Source organism: Schistocerca serialis, chromosome 2 (assembly GCF_023864345.2).
Source record: "Schistocerca serialis cubense isolate TAMUIC-IGC-003099 chromosome 2, iqSchSeri2.2, whole genome shotgun sequence".
Taxonomy (NCBI): Eukaryota; Metazoa; Arthropoda; class Insecta; order Orthoptera; family Acrididae; genus Schistocerca; species Schistocerca serialis.
Window position 1 is genome coordinate 55,407,012 of NC_064639.1, and position 18,317 is coordinate 55,425,328.

General features: G+C 39.7%; 1 protein-coding gene across 1 annotated transcript in view; it reads right to left on the reverse strand.

The window, feature by feature from the left end:
• Positions 1-18,317, reverse strand: part of LOC126456756 (putative E3 ubiquitin-protein ligase UNKL) — a 264,897-nt gene that overhangs the window by 156,463 nt on the left and 90,117 nt on the right. The window contains exons 6-7 of the mRNA XM_050092503.1: positions 11,674-11,876; positions 3,303-3,448 (exon numbers count right to left, since the gene is read on the reverse strand). Of these exons, the coding sequence (XP_049948460.1) occupies positions 3,303-3,448; positions 11,674-11,876 (349 nt within the window). The remainder of the gene's footprint in view (positions 1-3,302; positions 3,449-11,673; positions 11,877-18,317) is intronic.

The window sequence follows — 18,317 nt, forward strand, 5'->3', positions numbered from 1 at the left end:
GTTTTTAAGTCAGCAGGCTCCATGTCAAAAAATGCTCAAAGCAAGAGATCGGCATTACTGGAACATAAGGACATTGCTCGATGGTGATCTCAACTGCTCATACAGGTGAAATCCATTAAGCGCGCGCACACACATGCACGTACATCGTACAAATTAATGTACTCCCTTGCATTTTTTTTGTCTGTGAAAGCTAATCTTGTGGTGTCACCGCCAGACACCACACTTGCTAGGTGGTAGCCTTTAAATCGGCCGCGGTCCGCTAGTATACGTCGGATCCGCGTGTCGCCACTGTCAGTGATTGCAGACCGAGCGCCACCACACGGCAGGTCTAGAGAGACTTCCTAGCACTCGCCCCAGTTGTACAGACGACTTTGCTAGCGATGCTACACTGACAACTACGCTCTCATTTGCCGAGACGATAGTTAGCATAGCCTTCAGCTATGTCATTTGCTATGACCTAGCAAGGCGCCATAGCATTTTATATTTATCTTGTGAAGCATGTACAGTCAAGAGAGATGTTCACCAATTGTGGATTAAAGTTAAGTATTCTACCAGTTACCTCCTTTTTTACTAGACTCAATTCCTATAACTGTTCCAGACCTCACGCCAGCCTGCGTGAGCTTAAACGCGTGCCTTTCGGCATCCTCGCATAGTGACTTGGCTGTCTTGCCAAGTCACAACAAATCTTATGAACCATTGTCAGGTTTTTGATGTTTCCGGTAGCATATACGCAGATTAGTGACGAATGTTTGTGGGCAGTGGAGACAGGAGCAAGGCCGACTGACAGCAGTGCCGGGCTGGCGTGAGCTAGTGACTTTCTAAACAATCTACAATACAGGATGTACTGAAGCACAAACTGATAAGAACAGATTTGTTGGTACGAGTTAATGTTTAAGGGTAGTGAAGGTAAATGTGCGGAAAGATCAAACAGAAAATGTAGCTCATAGTGGAATCAAGCAGGCCAGGCAGTGCAGTATATCGTCGCCACGGGATGTCACTCTGAACATGAATGAAATATAGAGCAGATAACAGTCTCGTCTGCACTCCTCAAATTGTATTAAGTTATACAAAAGCGACCGTCGACCACAACGGCAACCGTTTACTCACACTCCCCAAATTGTACATCAAATATTTAGGAACAAATTAGGCATAAGAAATAAAGTGCACAGTGGAAGACAAAACATGGATTCAATTGTCACATATTACTGTGTGTGTAAATGCTCAGAAAGTGAAAAGTCTGATGCTACTCGGTGTTTAATTAGACAAGGTAACGGCATACAGACACCGTGTGTGACGGCACTCCACCTGTGAGAATAGCAGAGGGTATGCTGTTACTACTGCCCTCCCCTCTCCGCCTGTGGACAGTGTTCACCTCGCTCTGCCAGGTAACCACCTCGAGGTCAGCTTTTCTGTCTCCTCATAATTTAAGTTCTCAAAACTGAATTTTTATTACGATACCATCAAATGTCACATAAAATACTTAATAACCCATTATACAACTACACAAGTACATTGAACGATAAATAAATGAAGCACACTGAAGATCGGCGAATGTCAGTTTCACTCCATATGTGTGCACAATGTCACTATCTACATAAGTGACCCAAGTTGCAATTCTCTGTGACAGGTAGGACATCCGCCGGAGTTCATCAGTGTCGTTCACGCTCCGTGTTGTTCCTGTGCCCACACGGTATACGAGGTGTGAGAATAGTATCAGATGTCGAGTGACCACTGCAAACAACACAGAGGTACCGTGTACTCGCAGAAGAAGGTGGTATCGGCACCTAACAGAGTTCGGAAGTTTTTGTGCATCCTTCCTTTTAGCAGGAGGTCTCTGGGACAACGGCCATTTACTATTGTGACAAAAAATAAAACCACCTACTGCCGTCCTTGTGATTTTATTTTATTTTGTCGCTACCAGTTTCAACGCTTCATTGCGTTATCTTCAGGCTGTTTTTGCAGTGGTACAGGTTTATATGATCTCCATGCATAACCCATTAGTTGCCAGCATTACTGGATACGCAGATAATGTGTCAGCACTCCAACCGTCAACTGCCAAATCATACGGACAGATATATGTTGTTTTTTTTTTTTTTTTTTTTTTTTTGGTCACGAGAGTTTGAAAGTGCCCTCGTCCTATGTCTCCGTTTTGTCGTATCCACATCTGTAGAGCAATCAGTCGTAACAATGGGTGGGAATACTCTCCGTCAAAGTTACCGTTCACTGTGTCTCTACGCTGCAAACGGGGATTGCCGTACCGTGTGCCGACACTTGGCATCTGCACCTCTGACCTAAAAATGAGAAGTAGACTCCCTGCAACATTCTGTGTCATCCCACACTGTTTGTCAGAGACTAGCAGTGGCAGGGCTAGGGAATTACTGCCCCACATGCAGTCCGTCACTGACACTGACTGCAAAAGGCCGCATCCGGAGCAGTGCCGCGCCCTGGAATCGTGGACTGTAGGCGAGTGGCGGTGCACTGCGTCCGGTGGCAAATCGTGGTTCTGCAGTACCTCAAACAGACTGCCGTCAATGAGTACAGTGGTGACCTGACAAGAGGTTCAATTCTTCCGACACTTCGAAGAGACATGGCAAAATTCTCAGCTCGACAGTTTCGGGAGCACTCGGATACGGACTACGGGCCACGGCCGGTAGTGATCGAGAGAATGTCTCGGGCCGTAATGTTAAGTTACAGAGGTCGTGGACCCTATACCTCCAGCGGAAAAGTATTGCCAGGTCACTTTTTGACGATACGATGCTCGTCTGACTGTAGTATAAATATCTATGAACTGGCCGCATAATGTCGAGATACTCCTGTGGCCGGCAAGATCCCCAGATCTGTCCCCTGATACGACACGTGTGAGAAGAGCTCAAAATGTTGACTCTGTCCCAATGCCAGTGTACGGAATATCGAGGACCAACCGCGATAGTCTGGGCCGCGTTGCCATCTCCGTGTCAGCCTGCCTGGTCAAATCGGTGCTCGTGTCCCGGCCAGGAGGGCTGCGACACTGTAATGGTGAGTGGGCTTGTACTGACGAGTTTTTTGTAAATCTGACTCCACTTTTTAATGACTGAAATAACATCACGTACCGTCGTGTACTTTTGTTTCATTTCCCCCTGCATCCTGGGTACTTCACTTTTTTTGTCAAACAGTATATTTACAATGTTTACCGATGTCACAATGACATAAAACACACACACACACACACACACACACACACACAAAAACACACACACACACACACACACACACACACACACACACACACAAAACTGTTATAAAATAAAAGATAAATTACTTACTGAGGAATCGCTGCTCTTTTCATCCCTCTTGCAAGAATCGTGACCGTTGCTTGATTTTTCGGAAGGAAGTGCACTCGATAAAATGTCTGCAAGACTCATCCCGGAATCCACTCGAGCGACGAGATCTCTTGCTAAACTCATTTCCTCTGTTATGGAAAATAAAATATTAATAATTACTGAACAATGAAAACGCGTTGGCACATCGTCAAAACGTACCCAGAATGTTTAAATGCAACAGTGTTTGAGGGTACAAAATTCAAGTTTATTTAATTCGGAAATTTTCTCAAACTTCAGATGTGCAATTTTTCTGTACCCTCGCTATCTACAAAAGAGCAAACACATATACCATTAATTTTATTGTGATATTAATAATAGTTAAAAGGAACAATGAAGTCTTCTTTATAGGTAAATGATATCTTATACACGTTCAAATATTTGTTTCGAATTGTGATTATACATATCTAATATTCCTAAGGCGACACACAGCAAACCGAGTTCGACAGCAGACACCCCTACATCGCAGCAGGTGCCGTGCGGTGCTACTGACGCAGTACGGAGTGCCGAGGAGGACCCGAGTATGCCATCCCCACGTGATTCCATGAATGTATGACACACCAATATAAATGAAGGACAGAGAATAATTTATGTTAGGCTGTCAGTTCAGAATGAGCTTAGCTATTACTAAAATCAGATTTCTATACTTATTTAGGTAGTTAAGGTTCATCATTATTTACAAATGGCAGAAGTTACTCGATGCAGATAATGACAGATAATAAGGGAACACTAATTAGTTATAATTAAAGGAGATTTTTACAATCAAAAATAGTGATAACCAAAGCTGAAAGCTGCAGTAATCGCAGAAACGCGATGACGAAATACGTCCTGATTCGACAAATATTACACAGTTGCTGGTTTCAAAAATTCGAGGAGGAGAAGAGATATATCATTATTTACATTCTGACTCAAGAACTACATTTTTTACACAGGTGCACTGGTGAACAAGATCGAATCTGCACAAAGCTGGAGGGGAAAAGAATTCAAATTGTCTTTGCCCATGAAAGCTACAGTATGGCATTTAGGGCTCAGCAACTTTGCGATATAAAATAAAATGAAGACTTCTGTGATCATTTTTATTTTTGTCATAAAACTGAAGACTGGACTAGACAATACGGATAAGTTATTGTCAAACATTTCCTTTCTAAACCGAGTTAACAGAATATTTAGAAGTGATATTGAGGTACCCTGATACAGTGGTTTGCGAATCAGTGTGCGTAATATTTACTATGAGAAGGAATTGACATCAATCGGAAGTCAGACTCGACAATTAAGAGATGCACCAAGAAAGCTGTCAAATGCTTCAAAATTTGAACCTCTTCCCCAGGTGCTAAATTTAGGAGATGGGAGACACCATGTGTATGTATGTTTTTCTAAATCTGAGTAAGGACGTAATTCAATTGCTTAGTAAGTACTTCGTTCAATTGCTTATTCAAGTTTTTTTATGTGCGTGGCTGCCTGCCTGCCCATCAATAGCTCCTCTACATGCTAAGTAGTAATTTATTCTAATTAATATTGTTGATACATCACAAAAGTAAACGCCTCCACTTATTTAAGCACAGCATGAAATTTGAAGTTATCTCTTTGCCTACTTTTCGAGAAACAGCAATAACAATGCAACAAATTTTGAAAGAAAAGAATTCACAAAATTCATTAATACTTAAGTTCTGAGGTCACACAAATAGAAGTGTCTCAGAAGGTAGCATAGCTTAATATACAGCACTATTTTATAGGATTAGCAAAAAATTCCGATGTAAATATTATTGTTAAGATTACACAGACTGAAAATTCCTCGATCGTCTGACTAAGAATGAACAAAACAAGACTGGAAATATCACACAATCGGTATATACAATTTTAACAGAGAAGCTGATGTGGAATGTATTGTATCAAATTTACACACTAGTTGTGTAAAACCCCATGAAAAGTACAAACAATAGTTGGTATGTGCTCCCCCGCCCCCTACCGGCACATATACGTGCACGTGGAAGGAATAAAAAGAGTGGAGGGCAGGAAGAGAGGGAGCGGGGTGGGGTGGGGGAGTTCCCCTTGGCTCTATAGCCCAGTCACACTCATGTGCTGTGAAGAAGAAAGCAGGTTGAAAATCTGAGCTAAACTGTAAAAGAAAAATCAGTTTAACCTGAAATACTTTAAAACTGATTGCTTTGTTTATGGCAAATATGGGAATTTTGCAACCAGACAATTACATAGTAATCAAACTGCTCCTGTCATATGGCAATTTACTGTCACGACTGGTATCAACTACCGAGCAGTCATGTTCGCATGCACAAAAGCGCAGCTGCAAGTAATGCACGAGCAGTATGAGGCTGAGCATTGTCATGTTGCAAAATGACAACTGTTGTCAGAAGTCCACATCACTTTGATCTTATTGCAGGCCAAAGCTGATTTTTTTCTCGCATACTGAAATACCTTACACTTGTGATAGTGTTTTCCCTGGTCATGTAGTATTCTAAAGTAATGTCTTGTTCATTACAAAAACAGAATCAGCAAAACCTTCCCTGCAGGTGGGAGCATCCAGAACATCTTGGGTTCTGATCATGAGAAATGTTGCCATTCCTTGCTTGCTTTCTTCATTCTGAGTTGCTGGTAGTAATCCAGTTTTGTCTCCTGTAATGATTCCCATAAAGAAGACATCACATTCTACTTTGATATGCCGCGAAAGTTCTTCACAGATTTTGATGTGTCACTCTCAGTTCTGGAGTGAGCTGCCTTGGCATCCAATTTGCAGAAATTTTGTAAAAGTTAAACACTTCACAAAAGATGCGATGTGCTGAGCCATGACTTATGTTTAGGTCTGTGGCTATTTCATCCACCAATGGGTGGCGAATTCCTATCTCAATGACTTCAACTGCTGCAGTAGACTCTGGTATCACAACATGGTATGCCTCACCTGTGCACTGAGTCTCTGTCATAGCAGTCATGCCGTTTCTGAACTTACTACTCGACTCAGGTACTTGCTGCATTGATAGTGATGCATCATCACTCTGGACCACCATTTTCCAATGGATTTAAATAGGTTTCATACATTTACCAAAAGAAAATAGACTGCTACTCTTCCTTGGCACACGTTGTAAGTGGGGCGGCCATTTAGAATTGGTACTGGGGGCGCATTTCATTTGTCTGTAGTATGCGGCCACCAGCGGGGCATCCCTTACGTCACTGGGAACAGTACTGCCAACTTGCACAACAATAGCACGAAATGTCTATTTTTAATTATACTATTAAGGTTTTCATTTGACTCCCCCTCATAGCAGATTCTAAATCAAATAATGGTTTTCAAATGTATTAATTGAAAATGCAGTATCTCCAGTAGCCACTATCAGTCTGCGTGGCATGAAATGGCCGTTCCATGTCAAATTGCCTAATTCTGGAACATTTTACATCTCGATCCTCACAGATTTTGATGAAATATTGTGATACGATTCATACATGTCCCCACCAAGTTAGATCTGTTATGTCTTGGGCAATATTTTGTTGAATGAAATGAAATTTGGCTATCTTGTACAATTGTGTGTGTTCTCTTAAGAATAATAATGACAAGAATATTACAAGCCATATTCACCCAGAAAATTTTGGACAAATTCACCTGAAAAAATTGCAAAGATTCACTTCTTCTATCCCAGGGAATAGAGGCATGACAAACGTGAAACTTGGCATATAGCAACCTAACAGCACAAGGTTCTCGAATACAAAGTTTCATTTATGTACCACTTTTCAATACTGAATAAATGAAGTGCAAAGTTGAAGACTTTATAAAAAGATCCGAAATATGGTATATTCAACCAGATTTTGCAAAAACTATATCCTCGAAAACTTTCCAAACTGAGCTCATTAATGGCCAAAAGAAATGTATTTCATTATACAATGTGAGCTAACAATGCTGGATAATTTGAATCAAAGACGAGCACGAAAACTGCAGCATGAAAAAATGTAAACTTCTGATTCTTGTATCTCATTGAGTAAATGCATGCTGAACCAAAATTTCTTACGCAATAGATCAGTAGCATAAGTATATGCTAAGTTTCATTTACCTACTATTTTTCAATAGTCTACAAATTCATCGAAAATGTGATGGTTTTTGTTAATAAGTTAAAAAATAGGGAATATTCAATACTTCTTTTACAAATACTGTTCTTTACTAAAGTTTCAAAACTAATCTTATTTGAAGCAATGTGTTTTAAGCTCCCCGGGAACAGTGGGTTTAATTTTCAACATGGGCTAACAATATTACATAAGTTGAGACTAACTAGTCGGAAAAGTCACACTGCAAATATAGTCTTAACTTTGGCTCATATCTCGCCGATTAAAAGCACGATGAACATGAAACTTCCGACAACAATAACAGAAGTTTTTCTAATATAAAATATTATTAGAGACTGCTTTCAAAATTTCCACAAAATCAGTTCAAACTTTACTTTTTTAGTAAAAATTACAGAAATAGACCACATTTGATTTGCTTTTAGAACATCTGTTTGCCATAATTGATTTCAAACTAATCACAGTTAAGAGCATGTTTTCACATATTCAGAAAATCACCTTCAACTTTCCAATTTGAGCTAACAATACCTGCAATACCTGCAAATGATAGAGAAACCTCGTTCCTTATCACACTTACCAACTTCATCCTCACCCATAATTACTTCACTTTTGAAGGCCAGACCTACAAACAAATCAGGGGAACGGCCATGGGAACCAGGATGGCTCCCTCCTATGCCAACCTCTTCATGGGCCGCATGGAGGAGGCTTTCCTGAAGACCCAACAGCTGCTTCCCCTGGCCTGGTATAGGTTTATAGATGACATCTTTGTGGTCTGGACTCATGGTGAAGAAACACTCCTTAATTTCCTCCATAACCTCAACTCCTTTTCGAATCTGAATTTCACCTGGTCCTTCTCCAAAACCCAAGCCACCTTCCTGGATGTTGACCTTCATCTTGTTGAAGCTCACATCCACACCTCTGTCCATATCAAACCCACAAACAAACAACAGTACCTTCACTTTGATAGCTGCCATCCTTTCCACATCAAACGCTCCCTTCCCTACAGCCTAGGTATTCGTGGCAAACGTATCTGCTCCAGTGACGAATCCCTCAACAACTACACCAATAACCTGACCAGTGCTTTCCTCTCCCGCAACTATCCCGCAGACCTTGTCCACAAACAGATTTCCCGAGCAATACATTCCTCCCCGTCCAACAACAATGTTCCTACCCCCAGACCACACAGAAGCATCCCCCTTGTCACCCAATATTATCCTGGCCTCGAAAACATCAACAAATTACTCCGCCAGGGATATGACTTTCTCAAGTCAACCCCTGAAATGAGATCATCCCTTGACAAAATTCTCCCCACACCACCCAGAGTTGCCTTTCGTCGCCCCCCTAACCTCCGTAACATCCTTGTTAAACCCTACAATATTCCCAGACTACCTTCTCTACCCAGCGGTTCCTACCCCTGTAACCGACCCCGCTGCAAAACCTGCCCCATGCATCCGCCCACAACCACCTACTCCAGCCCCGCTCCTGGTAAAACATACACAATTCAAGGCAGGGCTACGTGTGAAACTACACATGTCATTTATCAACTGACGTGCCTGCACTGCACAGCCTTTTACATCGGCATGACAACAACCAAACTGGCTGAGCGAATGAACGGACACAGACGAACTGTCCGCCTAGGAGATGCCCAATATCCAGTAGCGGAGCATGCCCTCCAGCATAATTCTAGGGACCTAGGAACCTGCTACACCGTATGTGCCATTTGGCTTCTCCCACCCAACACCAGTCCCTCTGAACTGCGGAGATGGGAACTTGCACTCCAACACATCCTTTCATCCCGCCATCCCCCTGGACTGAACCTACGTTAAACAACCTCACTCCCATTCACTCTTCAGTCTTCTCCTCTTTCCCTTTCCTCTTTAGCCATTCACGCATCTTTTCATCCTACATAGTTGTGTTTATCTTTATACTTTACTTCTGTATGCATCCTCTTTGGTTTGAAGCTGGCACAGTACTTACAGTAGAATATCTTTGGCTTCCCTCTGACAACCATGCCTCCATCCTTGCTACCCTCCCTGTTTACCTTTCCCTGTTGCTTCATAACCTGGGTTGTGAGTAACTGAATCCACTTTCCCTTCTTCCCTTTTTTCCCCCTCTCTCCTCCCTGATGAAGGAACAAAGTTCCGAAAGCTAGGAATGTAAATTTTCAGTTCTGTTTTATGTGTATCTATCGGCTGTACTGAGCTGAGGTAAGTACTGGCCAGCCCCTCTATCTCTTTGTTAGTATTTGAAAGAACATTTGAACCAACGAGTGTTACTTCAAACACTTTCCAAGAATATTCGTACCTTTTGGACCAAGTATAGGCATGAAGATGAGCAGAACAAGGAACCAGCAAAACCCGAAATTTGTTATGTATGCGACAGGCATGAAAACAACAGAACAAAAAAAAGATGACGACAACAACAACAACATGTAAGGAACAAAGAATATTGGCAACTTATAAATCACAATGACAGTAATAGACAAGTGTGAAGAAATAAATAAAAAAATATTTTTAAACAGCTATGAAATGTTATGTTTTGTCAATTAAAACATAGCTAGTGATTACATAAAGATTATTTTTCCTACAGTTAAAAATGTTAATACTAACTGGGGTGTACAAACTGCAAGGCACCCACTCTAAGTTTGAAATTCATTCCCATCAAAAGGTTAAGAACCTGGATGAATAAACCCACCCTTGTCTGGAACTGCACAGCTACTGAGTGGCCCTAATGGCCAAGGAGGCTAGTCTGTTCATGTTCTTGAACTGGTAGCGACAATGTCACCACGGACCAATGCAATCCACTGAGATATTACTTGTTGATTTAAAAATGAAAACCACATGCAATGAAACATGGACAATAGACTGCTGCATTATAGCCTGTGGCCATGGTACATTCCCTCATATTTGTCAGTCACTTTCACTTTCAGGTATTGTTAGTGCACACTGGAAATTGAAACGGAAGTTTCTGAATGCTTGAAAATATACCTTTCCAAATGTTGTTAGTATGGAATCAATTATGGACAGCAGATGCTCTACAAGCTATGCAATGTGATCTGTTTTCATAGTTTGTAAGAAAAAATCAAGTTTGCTCCGATTTTGTAGAAACTGAGAAAGCAGTATGTGAATGATATTTTTTTTAGAAAACTTCATGTTACTAATTTGTTGCGTCCAAAGTTTCATGTTTATTGTGCCTTTAATCAACGAGATACAAGATCTCAAAGTTAAACCTTTATTCACAGTGCAGTTTTTCTGGATAGCCCTGGTGGGGCTTAAAACACATCCTTTTGAATGAGACTGCTTTGTAGCTTTACTAGAAAATTGTATTTGTAAAAGAAGTGTTAGTGTACCCTAATTTCACAATAATTGTCATTTTTGATGAATTTGTAGATTATTGAAAAATATTAGGTGAATGAAATTTTATATCTAACATCCTTATGGTAATGATCTATTGCATATAAAGTTTCATGTTCAGCATGCATTTACTCTATGAGAACTGTGATTTTTTTTCATAATGTGATTTTTTCCGCCCAATTTTGATTCAAATTATCTAGCATTGTTAACCCATGTTGGATAATCAAATGTACATTTTTTGCCAGTTAAAGTCATGGTCTTTCTAATGAGCCCAGATAGAAAAGTTTTATAGAACAGTCTTTTCTGCAAAATAATTTTAGGATCTTTTTACAAAATCTTCAACTTTGGACTTCATTTATTTAGTACTGGACAGAGGCACATTTATATTTGAGAAGAATGCTTTTTAGGTTACTACATGCCAAGTTCCCATTTGTCATACCATTAGTACCTGACATATAAGAAACAAAACTGAAATTTTTTTGGACACCAATTCTTTTAGGTGAATTTGTCTAACATTTTATGGCTGAAGATGGCTCATAAAATTATTTTTGTTATTATTTTCGAGATAATACATGAAGTTGTACAAGATGGCCAACATTCACTTCTTTCAACAAAATATTGCCCAAGCTGCCAGAAATTCCCGTTCACTCTTGTCAAAGTCGTGTATGGACTTCAGCAAGTGATTATACCATAGCCAGTATTACTTCGATGAACATGATACTTGACCAATGTTTATTGGGTGCAAATGCGAATGTTCATATAAAATTACCCAAAAGCAAAGTGTGTAAGTGGGTAATACCACCAATCATATCTCAGCATGAGTTGTTACAAAAACAAGACTTACACGACAAAAACACAAAGACATGTTAAAATCCAAAGAATGAGGTGCCCAAACATATACTTACGTTCAACATGTGCGAATGCACAAAAGACACCACGAGGGCAGTACCCGGCAGTTTGAACGTCATTACATTTTGTCGACTTGTAAATCTCAGGGTGAAATTGTTGCTCAGTGCGTGTATGACAGTATGCACACTGATCACCGTTGTCACAATTGCTTGGTTCACCCCATTCGTCACCGTGTTTGACACTCGGACAAGGTGTCGATCTGAAACGAAACAGATACCGAGCAAGATGTTATTTCTATTAATTATCTATTTCAAATAGTCTATGTGTCACTTAGACTGGGGTTGGAGTTAAGAGCCACTAGGTAGCACCATTCAGGTATAAATCTTTAGCCCCACATCCTGTCGACATCGGTAATTTAATATTTATAAGTTCTGGGAAATCCTGTGACTTTCTTGTCACCAAAATTCTGTACTATTTTAAATACTTCAACTGCCTGTAAAATAAAATATAGGAGTATTGACCCTTCAATGGGAAGTTAAGCTATACAATGTATAGAATCATATAATTCCCCCCCCCCCCCCTCTCATTCTTTTCTAATAATTTTGTACCCTAGAGAATATTGGCATACAAACAAACAAGGAGAGATATGCTCTTCAATCGATTAATCTTCTGTTTGTCTCTATAAGCAATAACAGGCGGACATATTACGAGTTCCGCCGAGCAAAAAAAAAAAAAAAAAACAACAACCTTACCAATTTCTTTCAAAATTTCTTTTTTAATTATTTAAGCAGCAATTTTTTAATCAGTTTCCATTATATATTTTACTTTATGCACCCCCTCCCCCTCCCCCCTCCTCCTCCTCTGTTCTCAGAGACACTATTCCACAAACCACTATGTTCATGCAATAAAGTTTTAGTTTTAAGTGTTGGGTTTCAGTGGCAACTCCTCTCTCCAATTCAACATAAAAATCTACTGACTATATGACACAGTTTTATAGTGACATCAGGCACTTCAGAACTTCAACAATGCCAGACACTTATGGTCTATCCAGTCTAAAGAGGCATGGATACAAAACTACCAATGAGTCACCTCCAATTTATATAAAAGCACTGTGATACAAAGAAGCAATTGGATGCACTTTTAACATTTTAAATTGTTATCAAGGCAACTCAAAGTATTCAAGTGCACCTGTAAGTCAACTACACATCAGGCATCCATTGGTATTTTTGGAGTGGCTCACTGTGGTAAAGCATATCAGTTTGGGGAAAGTGACATGTGTGTCATCACCTACCTGATGGATGAATGATGGTCGTGACATTTGCAGAATTTATTTTACTACTTAAGTGATTTAGATTCACATAGTGTTCGTAAGTTTATTTCATATTTTTGCAGGTACACGTGTCTGGATGGATGCAGCACATCTGTGAGGCAGGACAATGTTTGCAACTCGTCTATTCTTTGTGGTGCCTGGCAGTTTGGCAGTTTACTCCACCCTATGTTCCCCAGGCTCGGACATGTACAGTGCCCCATGGAATATGAGTACCATGATAATATGTCAAAAACAAAAGAGGAAACTAGAAGATATATTTTATCTGTAACATGAGCTAAAAAAGTTGTTATTCATGTCAAACAGTACATGTGTAATGTCACAGTTTATGAAGGTTACCATCTGGTAAAGGGGAGATCAATATAATCAGATTTCTAAGGACACGCTTTTTATTACTGTTAGAAAGTTGAGGTAAGAGAAGAAAGGTTCGCAGCTGCCAATGCAGAAGAAGATGCAGAGAAGACAAAGTTCACGTACGAAGAAAAAACAGGGTTTAACTGTATGGCTAACTTAGAAGTTGCAACACAGTATTTAAAAGTAACAGCGATCATAAATTTTATCAATCATACACAAATTATAAATTTTATCAAACATAAACACTTTTCACAGATCACAGAATACTTTGAGGTCAGAATCTGACATAATGGTTAAGAACAATGAGGATCAGCACACTAGCAGGATGAAATTTCTGATAGAGATAATGAGCTACTGGTAAAGCTAACAGGAAATCCTCCTGACAAAAGAACAAATGAGTCCAGTGTAACTGAGGGACACTGGAACTTAGCTCATTCTTCATATGATTCCGTGAACTAATTTACCTCCTCTTTCACATGACACTACAGCTAATTCAGGTTGCTTGATTAATTATTATATCATTAGGTTGAACCCATGTAAGTAATTTCACATTTCGAACTCTGAAAAGTAATTTTCAATAATATGTCAAAATACTTGTCGATATTACATCCATCCATTGTTAGGAACATGTACAATCAATCTGTTTCTTTATAATTAGAACTATTCAGTTCCAAACAACAAAATAATGTAAGCGACACCAAAAAATAACATACGTACAGTATCTTTGAAACAAGAAACATGTTAGGAAGATTTGGAATGGAGTAATTCATGTGCAATTAACTAAAATGTAATCAACACTGTTTATGCAGTGCATTTCAAAGATATTTCCTTAGAAACAGAAGAATTGTGGTTGATTTGGTACCACATTCAATGTATTTCACTTGTAGCTACTGGATGATGATATTTTTTTGCAATTGCTGATAATTTTTCTAATTATAATTGGCAAATTTGCTGTATGTAACAATGTACAAATTGCTATAATGAGAGTGTGAGGGGGAGGAGAAGAATATCAATCACTTCTGTCACCACACCAGAGAATGTTATCACTCGATGCCACACAAAATCTGGGCGGGGAACTAAAAACGTGTAACGGTCAGAGTCTGACAACAAAACATTGAACCCACCAGCAATAGTCACTCTGAACTCCAGCACACGACTGTGTCGTATCTTTGTGTGAGGCCAATCAAGAAGATTGGTTGCTTGATTTGGGAGAGGGGACCAAAGAGCAAGGTCGTCGGTCTCATCGGATTACAGAAGGACGGGGAAGGAAGTCAGCCGTGACCTTTCAAAGAAACCATCCCAGCACTTGCCTAAAACGATTAAGGGAAATCGCAGAAAACCTAAATCAAGATGGCTGGACGCGAGTTTGAACCGTCGTCCTCCCAAATGTGAGTCCAGTGTGCTAATCACTGTGCCACCTCTCTTGGTCCAATTAAGAAGGCTGTCACATTTCGTCCTTTCTGACTACAATCTGATTTTGTAAAGATTTTGCAGAACTCCCATCACTAGTTATTTTCCTTCTGTGGCTTGTTTGGCATAATATCTTTTCTTTACAACAGTCTTACATCATATCTGTCGAATATTTAGGGCTCTTGATAGTTTGTGCAGTTAATAGCCACAATAACCGATTTGTACTAGTTACGAGTTAGATGATGAACTATGTTCAGATTTGATCATAACAACATCACTATTCTCATGTAGGGATGTATTTGTTTGTTAATATGTGCACATGCAGCTCTTTCGTATGGCTTAATGATTATCATATCCTCTTTGGTAAAATATTCTGGAGTTGAAATAATTCCCCATTTGAATCTCCAGGTGGAACTACTCAGAAGTAGTTGTTTTGTAGAGGAACAAACCTGCTGTCCTATGGGCTCTAACAGAGAATGCTGTATCCCTCAATCAAGGTGGCACATTAGAGAATTTAAGGAGAGAGATGGATAGACTTAAGCTAGATATAGTGAGGAATAGTCAAGTGCTGTTGTGGCAGGAAGAACAGTGCTCTTGGTCCAATCAGTACAGTGTTATTAACACAAAATGAAATAGGATGAGTAGGTCTAACAATGAATACGAATGCAGGAGAGTAGATAAGCTTCTATAAACAGCATAACGAATACATCATTACAATGAAAACAGATATTATGAAGATAGATACGAAGATAACATCCACCACAGTAGTACAAGTTTAAACACCAACAAGCTCTGCAGATGAAGAGACCGGAAGAATGTGCGATGAGATAAATAAAATTATTCAACTGTTGTAATTGTGACAGAGAGTGAAGTTTGGTAGCAGGAAAGGAATAAATAGGAAAATTTTAGGAGAACATGGACAGGGGCAAGGGGAGAGGGAGATGGAGAGGGTACAGCAACAAAAGAGGTAGACCCTAGTGGAATTTTGCACAGAGCACAATTTAATCATTTTACATGGTCTATGAATAACAAAATAAATTTGCATGCATGGAAGAGAACAGCAGAAAGTGGAAGGTTTCAGACATATTGCACAATGGTAAGACAGAGATGCTGAAACCAGATTTTAAATTTTAAGATATTTGCAGGGGGCAGATGTGGACTTCGTCTGTATGTTGATTATGAACTGCAGATTAAAACTGAAGGAATTGCAGAGAAATATGAAATTAAGGAAATGGGACCTGGATAAAAAGAAAGTATGAGAATTTGATCAGAGTTTCAAACAGAGTGTTAGGCAATGATTGATTGAAACACGGGAACGGAAACAACAGAAGATGAATGGGTAGCTTTGACGAATGAAACACTGAAGGCAACTGAGAATGAAATAGGCAAAAAGACAAGTTCTAGTAGAAATCTGTGGATAACGCAATAGATACTGAATTTAACTATGGTACGAGAAATTTGGAAATGGAATTAAAGTTCAGGGATAAAAACAAAAACTTTGAAGTTTTCCTATGATGAAATTCTATTGGACATGACAAAGGATTTGGAAGAAATCACTTGAATGGAACGGAAGTCACCTCGATAGAAGGTTGTACGAAGATCATCAATAAGAGTAAAAGATGGGTAACAGACTGTAGTTGAATCAGGTGACACTCACTCATAGAATTATACTATCAAATGAGACACTAAAACCAGTTGTTGTATTTTGTTATTTTGCAGCAAAATATCTGACAATGGCCAAAGTAGATATGATTTAAAATGCAGACTAGCAATGAAAAGAAAAAAAAAGAGTTCTTAAAAACACAATTTGTTAACTTGAAATGTAAACTTAAGTGTTAGGAAGTCTTTCCAGAAGGTAATTGTATACAGTGTACCCTCGAACATAAGTGAAACGTGACCAATAAACAGATCAGACAAGAAGAGAATAGAAGCTTTTGAAATCTGGTGCTACACGAGATCAGATGGGTACATCTAATAACTAATGAAGAGATACTGAATCAAAGTACAGAGAAAAAGAAGTCTTTGGCTCAACTTGACTAAAAGAAGAGACCAGTTACTAGGATGTAGTTAGAATGGCAGAGAGAGAGAGAGAGAGAGAGAGAGAGAGAGAGAGAGAGAGAGAGACTAAACCTCAAATACTGTAAGTAGGTTCACCTACATCTACATGACTACTCGAACCGTATCTACGACGACTACTCGAACCTTATCTACGACGACTACTCGAACCTTATCTACGACGACTACTCGAACCTTATCTACGACGACTACTCGAACCTTATCTACGACGACTACTCGAACCTTATCTACGACGACTACTCGAACCTTATCTACGACGACTACTCGAACCTTATCTACGACGACTACTCGAACCTTATCTACGACGACTACTCGAACCTTATCTACGACGACTACTCGAACCTTATCTACGACGACTACTCGAACCTTATCTACGACGACTACTCGAACCTTATCTACGACGACTACTCGAACCTTATCTACGACGACTACTCGAACCTTATCTACGACGACTACTCGAACCTTATCTACGACGACTACTCGAACCTTATCTACGACGACTACTCGAACCTTATCTACGACGACTACTCGAACCTTATCTACGACGACTACTCGAACCTTATCTACGACGACTACTCGAACCTTATCTACGACGACTACTCGAACCTTATCTACGACGACTACTCGAACCTTATCTACGACGACTACTCGAACCTTATCTACGACGACTACTCGAACCTTATCTACGACGACTACTCGAACCTTATCTACGACGACTACTCGAACCTTATCTACAACGACTACTCGAACCTTATCTACAACGACTACTCGAACCTTATCTACAACGACTACTCGAACCTTATCTACAACTACTACTCCAACCTTATCTACACGACTGCTCAAACCTTATCTACACGACTGCTCTGTTATTCATATGCAAGTGATTGACAGGGAGTGAACTGAACCACTTTCAGATTATCCGTTCTCAAATCTGATGTGAAAAACAAACATCTACATCTTTCCGTGCACGCTCTGTGATCTCCCTATATATTTGGGACTCAACAAAATATTTTCACATTTGGAGGAAAAGTTAGTAATTGAAATTTCATTACAAGATCACACTGCGACAAAAAACACCTTTGTTTTAATGATAGAAACTCCAACTCTTGAATCGCATCTGTGAAACTCTCCCATTCAGGGCAGCACTACTCCAGAAGAGGACAGACAAGCATAGTGTGGGCAGTCTCTTTAGTAGATGGACAGCGTCATCTGCAAACAATCTACAGAGTGATGCTCCAATTGTATCCTAAAGCATTTACATGGATTAGGAACAGCAGAACTGTAACACTTCATTGGGGAACATCAGATATCGCTTCTGTTTCATTCGCTGACTTTCTGTCAGTTACTATGAACTGTAACCCTTCAGACAGGAAATCACGAATGTAGTCGCACGAACTAAGATGATACTCTTTAGATTCGATTAGAAACCATTTCTGAGGAACGGTGTGGAATGACTTCTGGAAATCTAGGAATATGAAATCAATTTGAGATCCTCTGAGAATAGTATTCATTACTCTTATGAGTAAAGACCCA